At 39.6% G+C, this 12644-nt stretch overlaps 1 protein-coding gene across 2 annotated transcripts; it reads left to right on the plus strand.

The window, feature by feature from the left end:
- The first annotated feature begins 2360 nt into the window (after positions 1-2360).
- Positions 2361-11559, plus strand: LOC138851904 (nuclear receptor-binding protein homolog). 2 transcript variants are annotated; one of them, XM_070081430.1, is made up of 5 exons: positions 2361-2503; positions 9262-9442; positions 9747-9909; positions 10582-10680; positions 11333-11559. In XM_070081430.1, exons 1-5 carry the CDS (start codon positions 2429-2431, stop codon positions 11538-11540), a joined length of 726 nt encoding a protein of 241 aa, XP_069937531.1. In that variant the 5' UTR covers positions 2361-2428; the 3' UTR covers positions 11541-11559. The 2 variants fall into 2 exon arrangements, with proteins under 2 accessions (XP_069937531.1, XP_069937532.1); XM_070081431.1 differs by lacking the exon at positions 10582-10680 and having other exon boundaries at positions 11333-11555.
- Positions 11560-12644: the final 1085 nt, after the last annotated feature.

Raw genomic sequence — 12644 nt, forward strand, 5'->3', positions numbered from 1 at the left:
CACTAAAAAAAAAGTAAAAAACTTCATATCATCTGCGAACAGGGACACCTCTCAGTCTATACCTTTCGTCATGTTATTCACATATACCAAAAATAGCACTGGTCGTAGGACTGACGTCTGTGGAACCCCATTTGTGGAACCCCATTTGTCACAGGTGCCTACTCTGATATCTCGTCACATACCATGACTCGTTGTTGCCTCCCTGTCAGATATTCAGTGCCCTTCCTGATATATGTGCCTGATCCTCTAGGTTTTGCACTAATCTCTTGTGAGGAACTGTGTCGAAGGCCTTCTTGCAGTCCAAGAAAACTCAATCTACCCACCCCTCTCTCTTGTGTCTTCCGTTACCATGTCATAAAACTCCAGTATGTTTGTGACACAGGATTTGCCTTCCATGAATCCATGCTGGTTGTCATTTATAAGCTTGTTCTGTTCTAGGTGCTCCACCACTCTCCTCCTGATAATCTTCTCCATGACTGCATACTCTGCACATCAGTGACACTGGTCTGTAGTTTAGTACCTTATGTCTGTCTCCTTTCTTAATAATGGGGACTACATTTGCCATCTTCCATACCTCAGGTAGTTGCCCAGGTTTAAATGGATGTGTTGAAAATTGTTGTTAGTGGCACACACAGTATCTCTGCTCCCTCTCTAAGGGCCCACAGAGAGATGTCCGATCCCACCGCCTTTGAGGTATCAGGGTCATTTAGCAGCTTCTTCGCCTCCTCCTTGGTTGTGTGTATTTCATCCAGCACTTGTTGGTATATCTCTTGTTGGTGTACCTCCTTGTTCTCACTTACCAGAGTCCTTTCTGTCTCCACTGTAAATATATACTTAAATCTCATGTTGAACTCCTCACATATTTCTTGGTCATTTCTTGTGAGCTCCCCACCTTCTTTCCTCAGCCTGATTACCTGGTCCTTTACTGTTTGTCTTCCTCCTGATGTGGCTATACAACAGCTTCAGGTCAGGCAACTTTTGATGTTATGCCATTTTTGTACCGTCGCTGGGCCTCCCTCCTTATCTGTGCATACTTGTTTCTGGATCTTCAACTAATCTCTCTATTTTCCTGTCTTCTTTACTTTTCCATTCTCTAGTGCATTTAGTTTTTTGCCTCCCCATACCTTTGGGTAAACCAAGGGCTCATTCTGGTCTTCCCAATATTTCTATTGCTCTTGGGAACAACCCTTTTCTCTGCCTCCTTTCATTTTGTTGTTACATTGTCGATCATTTTGTTTACTGACTTTCCTAGCAATTCACTTTCCCACTGAACCTCCTGCAGGAAGTTCCTCATACCTGTGTAGTCCCCCCTATTGTAGTTTGGCTTTTCCAATCCTACTCCTGTAACCCTCTCCACTTGTAACTCTGCTATGTATTTAAAGCTCAGAAGCATGTGATCACTAACTCCAAGGGGCCTTTCATATGTGATGTCTGAGCTACTCAGGGTGAACATGAGGCCCAGTCTTGCTGGTTCATCTTCCCCCCTCTCTCTCTCTGGTAGTGTCCCTAACATGTTGATGCATGAGGTTTTCCAGTACCACATCCATCATCTTGGCTCTCCATGTTTTGGGACCCCCACGTGGCACCAGGTTTTCCCAATCCATCTCCTTGTGATTGAAATCGCCTATAACTAGTAACTTTGCTCTACTCGTGTGAGCTCTTCTGGCCACCTCAGCTAGTGTGTCCACCATTGCTCTGTTGCTCTCTTCATATTCTTCTCTTGGTCTCCTGCAATTCTGTGGAGGGTTATACTTCACTGCAGTGACTACCTTACACCCCCCAGACTGAATTGTACATGTCCATTTCTTCAGTTCCCCACCATGTGTGTGTGTGTGTGTGTGTGTGTGTGTGTGTGTGTGTGTGTGTGTGTCTGTCTGTCTGTCTGTCTGTCTGTCTCTCTGTCTCTCTGTCTCTGTGTCTGAGCTTGGGCCAGTATGCCAGTATTATTAGAATGCAGTATGCATTCTAATAATATATTTCTCAAAATTTAGTGAAGTTAAGATAGGTTCATCATTATGGGCTGAGTTTAGTGTGTCATTCGTGAGAAATATGTTTTATCAATCATTTCCTGAGACTGAGTCCCTTGAAGGTTCCTCCCAGAACTGTCTGAAAGCTAATAGCTAATAAGACAACATGGAACACCTAGATAGGTAGTTTTTGTGCTCCTAAAGCTTATAATGATGGGTCACTTGTTATGAATAATACGTGGCTGAAAATTTTAATCATCATACTTTTTTTCTTGCTTTTATGGAATACAGAGGATGTGAAATAATAGCACAGTAAGGGAGGGTTAAGTAAGATATTCAAAGTGATATCTATCCTTGCACACTACTATCCACACTATGTAGTATTACTAAGAACTGACGGTATTTTAATAATTGCAGATTCCTCTCCAGTAACCCCAGCTGTAGACATCTACTCATTTGGGATGGCAGCTTTGGAGATGGCTGCACTGGAGATACCCGGAAATGGTGACTCTGGCAATGTTGTCACGCAAGAACAGGCACGTGAAATTGATTTATATTTTTGTTACAAGGTTAATAGCATCTTCTACACAAGGCTCAAGAATACCTTGATAAACTTTACTTTCAGACATTATTATTATTATTATTATTATTATTATTATTATTATTATTATTATTATTATTATTATTATTATTATTATTATTATTATTATTATTATTATTATTATTACTACTACTACTACTGCTCTTGTCTAACATGCTCATACATCCCTGCTGCATGTCCAAGCCCCTTGCACACAGAACCTCTTTACCCCCTCCCTCCATCTTTTCCTAGGATTACCCCTATCCCTCCTTCCCTCCACTACATATTTATACGCCCTCCAAGTCATCCCATTCATTAACCCTTAACCCTTTGACTGTTTCAGGCCCATTTCTGAAACTGTCACTCAATTTTTGAAAAAAAAAAATATTATTTTTTCTTATGAAATGATAGAGAATCTTTTCCCGATGGTAATGACACCAAAAGTTCGAAATTTGGTCGAAAACTCATGGAATTATGCTCCCGCGAAGTTAGCGGTCTCGGCGACATATGCGTATCGGCGATTTCGCCGACTTTGAGCCCTATTTTCAGCCAATTCCATTGTTCCAGTTGACCAAACTCATAGCTATTTCTTTAGAACTCCATTTTATCTATCAGCTGAGTACAAGAAACCTCCCATTTACTAATTTGGACTACCCAATATGGTGGTCAGAAATTGGCAATTTGGCCAATTTCACGCAAACTAAAAAAGATGCCAATTTCAAAATAGGGTCCAGAATAAACAAGGTAGACATTCGTGGCACTAAAATAACATATGCTCTGTTCATTAGTCACATCTCTAGGCCCCTCTTATATTATTATTGCTTTCTATTTTGATTTTTTATTCATACAAAAAAATACAAAATTTACTGTTATGCAGACTACTGCATTATTGTAAAAATGGTATAAATAATATCAGTGCACTAGTGAAAGAATATTAGACTCCCCAGTTGACGTGTATTGGACGTGTGGTGTGATTTATTTACTCCTGAACATTGGTAAAAATCGAACATTTCCGCTACTTTGAGCTCAGTTTCAAGGTCGTTTTCATCGTCAAAGTAATGAAAATCATCTCTATTTCTGTAATATGTTTTCCATTTTATCACCTAAGACCATGAAAACGCGAATACAACGATAAATACTATACGAAAATACACCTCAAAGTCGGCGTTTTATTCCAAAAAAACGATCAGTTTTTTTTTTCTCATTACGCAATGTGTGCTGCAGGATTTTTTTTATGTGGTGCACACTGACCACACAGACCCATTCTCTCACATGTGGGCCTACCAGCTTTCTCCCGCTTGATTTGAAGCCGCTAGAATTATTGAGTATATATACGTCAGAAACATTGGCTCGTAAGACGTATTTATACGTCGAAAACAGTCAAAGGGTTAAACTGTCCAAACGTAGATCTACCATCTGGACCAGATTCATGGAATGCTCTGTTTATAAAGAAGTGAAAAGTACCACTAGCACGAGCCCTCAGTATTCTTTGGAGAAAGAGCTTAGATCTAAGTGAAATATCGGAGTGCAGACATAACTCCTTTGCATAAGGGAGGTAGTAGAGTACTAGCTAAAAATTACAGACCAGTAGCCCTAACCTCTCACATCATAAAAATCTTCGAAAGAGTGATGAGACGGCAGATTACAAATTTCATGGACCAGCACAACCAACATAACCCGAACCAGCATGGTTTTAGAGCAGGACGATCATGTCTGTCACAGCTGCAGAACCATTATGACAGAATTACGGAGGCATTGGAAGACGACCAAAATGCAGATGTGATTTACACAGATTTTGCAAAGGCGTTTGACAAATGTGATCATGGAGTAATAGCGCACAAAATAAAGGCCATGGGCATTACGAGAAGGTAGGCAGATGGATTTTTGGTTCCTAACACACAGAACACAAAAAGTAGTAGTGAACAGGGCAAGATCCAGCATCAGCGAGGTCTAAAGCTCAGTGCCCTAAGGCACTGTCCTGGAACCTTTGCTGTTTCTCATCCTCATAACAGACATAGACATAAACACCCGGCACACTTTTGTATCATCATTTGCAGATGACACTAAAATAAGCATGAAAGTCACTGCAATAGAGGATACTGAAAAAGTACAGGACGACATCAGCAGGGTTTTCCAGTGGGCAGTGGAGAACAACATGACGTTCAGTGGTGATAAGTTCCTGCTGCTTAGGTATGGAAAGAATGTAGAACTCAAAAGGAGCACTATATACAAAACTCAAGAGGGTCACCAAATAGAACATAAGGAACACGTAAAAGACCTAGGAATAATTATGTCAGTGGACCTTTCTTTTGAAGACCATAGCAAGACAAAAATCACGACAGCCAGGAAGATGATAGGGTGGGTATTGAGAACTTTCAAAACAAGGGAAATAATGCCAATGGTGACACTCTTCAAATCGCTAGCGCTCCCTCACTTAGAATATTACTCAGTGCTGATGGCCCCGTTCCTGGAGTGAGAGATATGGGAGGAAGTGTAAAATAAACCCAGTGAGGAGCAGGGGTGCGGTGGGGACAATAAGGGAACACTGTATCAACATCCGGGGTCCCAGACTATTCAACATCTTACCAGAAGATATCAGAAACACGGCTGGAACAAGTGTAGAAGCCTTCAAGAGGAAACTGGACAAGTATCTTCACCAGGTGCCAGATCAACCAGGCTGTGATGGATATGTGGGGCAGCGGGCCTCCAGCAGCAACAGCCTGGTTGACCAGGCAAGCACCAGACGAGCCTGGCCCATGGCTGGGCTCAGAGAGTAGAAACTCTAAACTCTCGAAACTCTTCAAAGGTATATCAAAGGTAGACAGCAACCACCCAGGGAAGTACTACCGTCCTGCCAGATGACTGTGAAACAAAAACCTGTAACTGTTTTGCATGATGGTAGGATTGCTGGTTTCTTTTTCTGTCTCATAAACACGCTAAGATAACAGGGATATCTTGCTACTCCTACTTACACTTTGGTCACACTTCACAGACACGCACATGCATATATATATATACATACATCTAGGTTTTTCTCCTTTTTCTAAATAGCTCTTGTTCTTTTTTATTTCTTCTATTGTCCATGGGGAAGTGGAAAAGAATCTTTCCTCCGTAAGCCATGCGTGTCGTATGAGGCGACTAAAATGCCGGGAGCAATGGGCTAGTAACCCCTTCTCCTGTATACAATTACTAAAAAAGAGAAGAAGAAAAACTTTATAAAACTGGGTTGCTTAAATGTGCGTGGATGTAGTGCGGATGACAAGAAACAGATGATTGCTGATGTTATGAATGAAAAGAAGTTGGATGTCCTGGCCCTAAGCGAAACAAAGCTGAAGGGGGTAGGAGAGTTTCAGTGGGGGGAAATAAATGGGATTAAATCTGGAGTATCTGAGAGAGTTAGAGCAAAGGAAGGGGTAGCAGTAATGTTAAATGATCAGTTATGGAAGGAGAAAAGAGAATATGAATGTGTAAATTCAAGAATTATGTGGATTAAAGTAAAGGTTGGATGCGAGAAGTGGGTCATAATAAGCGTGTATGCACCTGGAGAAGAGAGGAATGCAGAGGAGAGAGAGAGATTTTGGGAGATGTTAAGTGAATGTATAGGAGCCTTTGAACCAAGTGAGAGAGTAATTGTGGTAGGGGACTTGAATGCTAAAGTAGGAGAAACTTTTAGAGAGGGTGTGGTAGGTAAGTTTGGGGTGCCAGGTGTAAATGATAATGGGAGCCCTTTGATTGAACTTTGTATAGAAAGGGGTTTAGTTATAGGTAATACATATTTTAAGAAAAAGAGGATAAATAAGTATACACGATATGATGTAGGGCGAAATGACAGTAGTTTGTTGGATTATGTATTGGTAGATAAAAGACTGTTGAGTAGACTTCAGGATGTACATGTTTATAGAGGGGCCACAGATATATCAGATCACTTTCTAGTTGTAGCTACACTGAGAGTAAAAGGTAGATGGGATACAAGGAGAATAGAAGCATCAGGGAAGAGAGAGGTGAAGGTTTATAAACTAAAAGAGGAGGCAGTTAGGGTAAGATATAAACAGCTATTGGAGGATAGATGGGCTAATGAGAGCATAGGCAATGGGGTCGAAGAGGTATGGGGTAGGTTTAAAAATGTAGTGTTAGAGTGTTCAGCAGAAGTTTGTGGTTACAGGAAAGTGGGTGCAGGAGGGAAGAGGAGCGATTGGTGGAATGATGATGTAAAGAGAGTAGTAAGGGAGAAAAAGTTAGCATATGAGAAGTTTTTACAAAGTAGAAGTGATGCAAGGAGGGAAGAGTATATGGAGAAAAAGAGAGAAGTTAAGAGAGTGGTGAAGCAATGTAAAAAGAGAGCAAATGAGAGAGTGGGTGAGATGTTATCAACAAATTTTGTTGAAAATAAGAAAAAGTTTTGGAGTGAGATTAACAAGTTAAGAAAGCCTAGAGAACAAATGGATTTGTCAGTTAAAAATAGGAGAGGAGAGTTATTAAATGGAGAGTTAGAGGTATTGGGAAGATGGAAGGAATATTTTGAGGAATTGTTAAATGTTGATGAAGATAGGGAAGCTGTGATTTCGTGTATAGGGCAAGGAGGAATAACATCTTGTAGGAGTGAGGAAGAGCCAGTTGTGAGTGTGGGGGAAGTTCGTGAGGCAGTAGGTAAAATGAAAGGGGGTAAGGCAGCCGGGATTGATGGGATAAAGATAGAAATGTTAAAAGCAGGTGGGGATATAGTTTTGGAGTGGTTGGTGCAATTATTTAATAAATGTATGGAAGAGGGTAAGGTACCTAGGGATTGGCAGAGAGCATGCATAGTTCCTTTGTATAAAGGCAAAGGGGATAAAAGAGAGTGCAAAAATTATAGGGGGATAAGTCTGTTGAGTGTACCTGGTAAAGTGTATGGTAGAGTTATAATTGAAAGAATTAAGAGTAAGACGGAGAATAGGATAGCAGATGAACAAGGAGGCTTTAGGAAAGGTAGGGGGTGTGTGGACCAGGTGTTTACAGTGAAACATATAAGTGAACAGTATTTAGATAAGGCTAAAGAGGTCTTTGTGGCATTTATGGATTTGGAAAAGGCGTATGACAGGGTGGATAGGGGGGCAATGTGGCAGATGTTGCAAGTGTATGGTGTAGGAGGTAGGTTACTGAAAGCAGTGAAGAGTTTTTACGAGGATAGTGAGGCTCAAGTTAGAGTATGTAGGAAAGAGGGAAATTTTTTCCCAGTAAAAGTAGGCCTTAGACAAGGATGTGTGATGTCACCGTGGTTGTTTAATATATTTATAGATGGGGTTGTAAGAGAAGTAAATGCGAGGGTCTTGGCAAGAGGCGTGGAGTTAAAAGATAAAGAATCACACACAAAGTGGGAGTTGTCACAGCTGCTCTTTGCTGATGACACTGTGCTCTTGGGAGATTCTGAAGAGAAGTTGCAGAGATTGGTGGATGAATTTGGTAGGGTGTGCAAAAGAAGAAAATTAAAGGTGAATACAGGAAAGAGTAAGGTTATGAGGATAACAAAAAGATTAGGTGATGAAAGATTGAATATCAGATTGGAGGGAGAGAGTATGGAGGAGGTGAACGTATTCAGATATTTGGGAGTGGACGTGTCAGCGGATGGGTCTATGAAAGATGAGGTGAATCATAGAATTGATGAGGGAAAAAGAGTGAGTGGTGCACTTAGGAGTCTGTGGAGACAAAGAACTTTGTCCTTGGAGGCAAAGAGGGGAATGTATGAGAGTATAGTTTTACCAACGCTCTTATATGGGTGTGAAGCGTGGGTGATGAATGTTGCAGCGAGGAGAAGGCTGGAGGCAGTGGAGATGTCATGTCTGAGGGCAATGTGTGGTGTGAATATAATGCAGAGAATTCGTAGTTTGGAAGTTAGGAGGAGGTGCGGGATTACCAAAACTGTTGTCCAGAGGGCTGAGGAAGGGTTGTTGAGGTGGTTCGGACATGTAGAGAGAATGGAGCGAAACAGAATGACTTCAAGAGTGTATCAGTCTGTAGTGGAAGGAAGGCGGGGTAGGGGTCGGCCTAGGAAGGGTTGGAGGGAGGGGGTAAAGGAGGTTTTGTGTGCGAGGGGCTTGGACTTCCAGCAGGCATGCGTGAGCGTGTTTGATAGGAGTGAATGGAGACAAATGGTTTTTAATACTTGACGTGCTGTTGGAGTGTGAGCAAAGTAACATTTATGAAGGGATTCAGGGAAACCGGCAGGCCGGACTTGAGTCCTGGAGATGGGAAGTACAGTGCCTGCACTCTGAAGGAGGGGTGTTAATGTTGCAGTTTAAAAACTGTAGTGTAAAGCACCCTTCTGGCAAGACAGTGATGGAGTGAATGATGGTGAAAGTTTTTCTTTTTCGGGCCACCCTGCCTTGGTGGGAATCGGCCGGTGTGATAATAAAGCTTCACTGTAAACACTTGATCTACACATCCCCTACCCATTCTGCTCATCTGCAATCCTGCTTTCTGTCTTACCTTTAATTCTTTTATTAATGACCCTACTATACACTTTACCCGGTATACTCAGTAAACATATTTCCCTATAATTTTTGGAATCTCTTATTTATATTTTCACTAAATCTAGGAAAAATAAATTTCTTCAGTACAGTTGGTAAGCTAACTGGTCTAGTGTCTGTGGCACTCAAGAAGCTTTGTTTATTTTTATTATGTTTCCTTTGAAGAGAATTTACATTATTAATATATTAATTTTTTTGTTGTTTTTTACAGGTGCTACGAACTATACATTCCTTGGAGCATGAACAGCAGAGAGACTTTATACAGCAGTGCCTAAATCCTGAACAAAGCCAACGTCCAAGTACCGCAGAACTACTCTTTCATCCGGTCTTATTTGAAGTCCACTCCCTTAAACTCTTAGCAGCTCATGCTCTCATACACAACCCTAAGAAATGTACGAATTTCCCTCTTTAGTAATCATTCCTATAGACATGTTATAATTATTGTTAAGAATCATTGTATTAAACAGTATGAAAATGAAATGAATATTAATGAGCTTGGCTTAACTACTCAGTGTAATTAAATATAATATTGTGACTTTTCTATATAATTTTTATAAGAGAGGCAGAGATTCAGTTGTGCACTTATTCCTGTCATTATTTACTATGGTAAAGATTTTTACATTAGGGATAGTTGTCCCAAACTTTATTTTATGCTTAAATGAGTAAAGATTTAAATGTTTTCCGTTCTCATTTCAGCAAACAAATTTATAGATAATTGTGTTGAGGATATGCTTCAACACCAGTACCATAGTGACAGTGTAGTAGCAGAAATTACACATAGCAGTGGAGAACCAACGCTTTTTCGCATGGCAGATATTCCTGTTATTGAAAAGCTGGAGAAATTCATTGAAGATGTCAGGTATGGTACTTTTTTTTTTTTTTTACTATGGTCATTATATCTTTGTCTATACCGAGTGCAGATTTCCTAATCATTACTTTTAATTTCACCACAGTACACACTCATTGCAAACTGATGAATAACTAACTTTTTAAAATATTGTATATCTACATGTATATAAAATGTCTCCAGAAGTGAAGTAGTTCCAGCTATCTCTTGAAGACAAGATAACTTACTAATAGTTTCGTACTGACTTTCATCCACGTCCCTCATCACTATTCCAAGACTAACTGCAACTCTCATACTGCCTTAGAGCTAATGTATCACATGATAATAAGATAACTTCCTTGCTCTTCCTGTCAACTCTATAATCTTCACATTTCTTCATGGAGCTAACTGTGTACAAAATTTTCCTGCCTAATGCATTTAAATGTTTGAAGGTTATGTCCCTAATTTGCACAAAAAAAATGAGAGATATAGTAGAAGGTGCAGTGCATGATAAAAGAAAGACAGAGGTGTCATAAGCACAGTTAAAGAACATGTAAACATCTAAGGTCCAAAACCTTTCATTTTATTCCCAACACATGTAAGAAATATTTCTGGTACCACAGTCTGTAACTTAGAGGGAACTTGACAAATTTCTTTAGTAGGTAATTGACCAGCCATGTTTTTGATGGCTATGTTGGCTTGCAGGCTGCAAGCAACAACAGCCAGTCTAATCAGGGAAGCCTGGTTTCAGAACAGACTGCAAGAGTACAACAGCACCCAGAATCTTTTACAAATAGTCTACAGGTAATTATCATTGTTAGACTCACTAATAATGTGCACAAATTATTCTTCACTTTTACCAAAAATTGGCTTTGGCATTACATAATGAAATGCTTGGAGAAGAAATAAAATGTATTATTGTGATAAAAAAAATAGTGATTGAAGCTAATTACCAAGGTAGGGATTATTGAGACAGCATGAGAGGATAATTTATTTTTGGTAGGACTTTCTAAAAGTTGTCTACTAAGTGTGACAAAAAGCCTCAATAACATAGTGGCACCTGTAAACTCAGGCAGAACTGTGACTGGATTTTTTTTTTTGTTTTGTTTTGTAGACAATGTTAATATCACTGACATATAATGTGTGAGGTCGTTAGAACTTTATTTGCCTTTTGAGGAAAGCAAAAGCATAATAGCTGATTAAATATGAAAGTTTTAAAGCATATTCTGAGTATATTGATTTGTGAATAGGACTTCAAAGTATGAAGAGAATTGTCAGTCAAAATATTGTGAAGCTTTAAGCACATGCAGACAGTTACATGCACAGCAATTGATATACCACATATTGTTATTTTATACACATTAATAATCCTTAATACATGCACTCTTGTATCAAATGATTTGAATTGAATTGGAACATTGTTATATTATTTATTTGTATATTTTACTTTTTTCAGGTTTGGGATTTACCCCTTAACAGCATTTAGAATCAAGCAACAGCCTCCGTCCCGTCCTCGGGCTATCTCACCCGAAGCTGTTGATCCTGTTGCATCAGAAACCCCAGAGACTACAGATATGGAGACACGAAAGGTTATCAATATGATGTGCAACATTAAACCAAATGAAAATGGGCATGGATTGTTTGTAAGTACTATTACACTATAATAATGGCTTTATATTTTTAAAAAGATTGGACAGTTTTTAGAAATCAGAATTTAGTTAAAAAATATTTTCAATAAACTGGCCATATCCTACCCTGGATTATATTAGGTATGAATTTTAACTGTTGAGTTACACAGTAGCAATAATAGATTGAATGGTGTGGTTTTTAGCATCTGTTTATAAATGTATTTGTTTATAAATTTAAGTTTATTCTCTCATTTCCAAGTTAATGTGAATCTTTGTTAATTTCTTGCCATTTCTTACCCACCAGATTCATCTCTTGATGTATCATTACATGCATTTATATTTTAGCTTCCAATTTTGTTAAATATCTCGCTTGGAAAAAGTAGAAGGATAAGTATTTTATGTTTTACCTTTATCTTTTCACTTGGTGATTGTTATTTGCTGAGTTATAAGGCTTTTGTTTAGTAACAAATACTATTTTTACTCATGTGATCAGTTGGTAGACTCTTTCATCCTTAATGCCAGTATTTTATTATTAACACATCGGCCGATTCCCACCAAGGCAGGGTGGCCCGAAAAAGAAAAACTTTCATCATCATTCACTCCATCACTGTCTTGCCAGAGGGGTGCTTTACACTACAGTTATAAAACTGCAACATTAACACCCCTCCTTCAGAGTGCAGACACTGTACTTCCCATCTCCAGGACTCAAGTCCGGCCTGCCGGTTTCCCTGAATCCCTTCATAAATGTTACTTTGCTCACACTCCAACAGCACATAAAGTATTAAAAACCATTTGTCTCCATTCACTCCTATCAAATACGCTAATGCATGCTTGCTGGAAGTCCAAGCCTCTCGCACAGAAAACCTCCTTTACCCCCTCCCTCCAACCTTTCCTAGGCCGACCCCTACCCCGCCTTCCCTACACTACAGATTTATGCACTCTCGAAGTCAATGTTTTGTTCCATTCTCTCTACATGTCCGAACCACCTCAACAACCCCTCTTCAGCCCTCTGGATAACAGTTTTGGTAATCCCACGTCCTCTTCTAATTTCCAAACTACGAATTCTCTGCATTATATTCACACCACACATTGCCCTCAGACATGACATCTCCACTGCCTCCAGCCTTCTCCTCGTTGCAA

The sequence above is a fragment of the Cherax quadricarinatus genome, unplaced genomic scaffold (assembly GCF_038502225.1).
Source record: "Cherax quadricarinatus isolate ZL_2023a unplaced genomic scaffold, ASM3850222v1 Contig2716, whole genome shotgun sequence".
In the NCBI taxonomy this organism is placed as follows: domain Eukaryota; kingdom Metazoa; phylum Arthropoda; class Malacostraca; order Decapoda; family Parastacidae; genus Cherax; species Cherax quadricarinatus.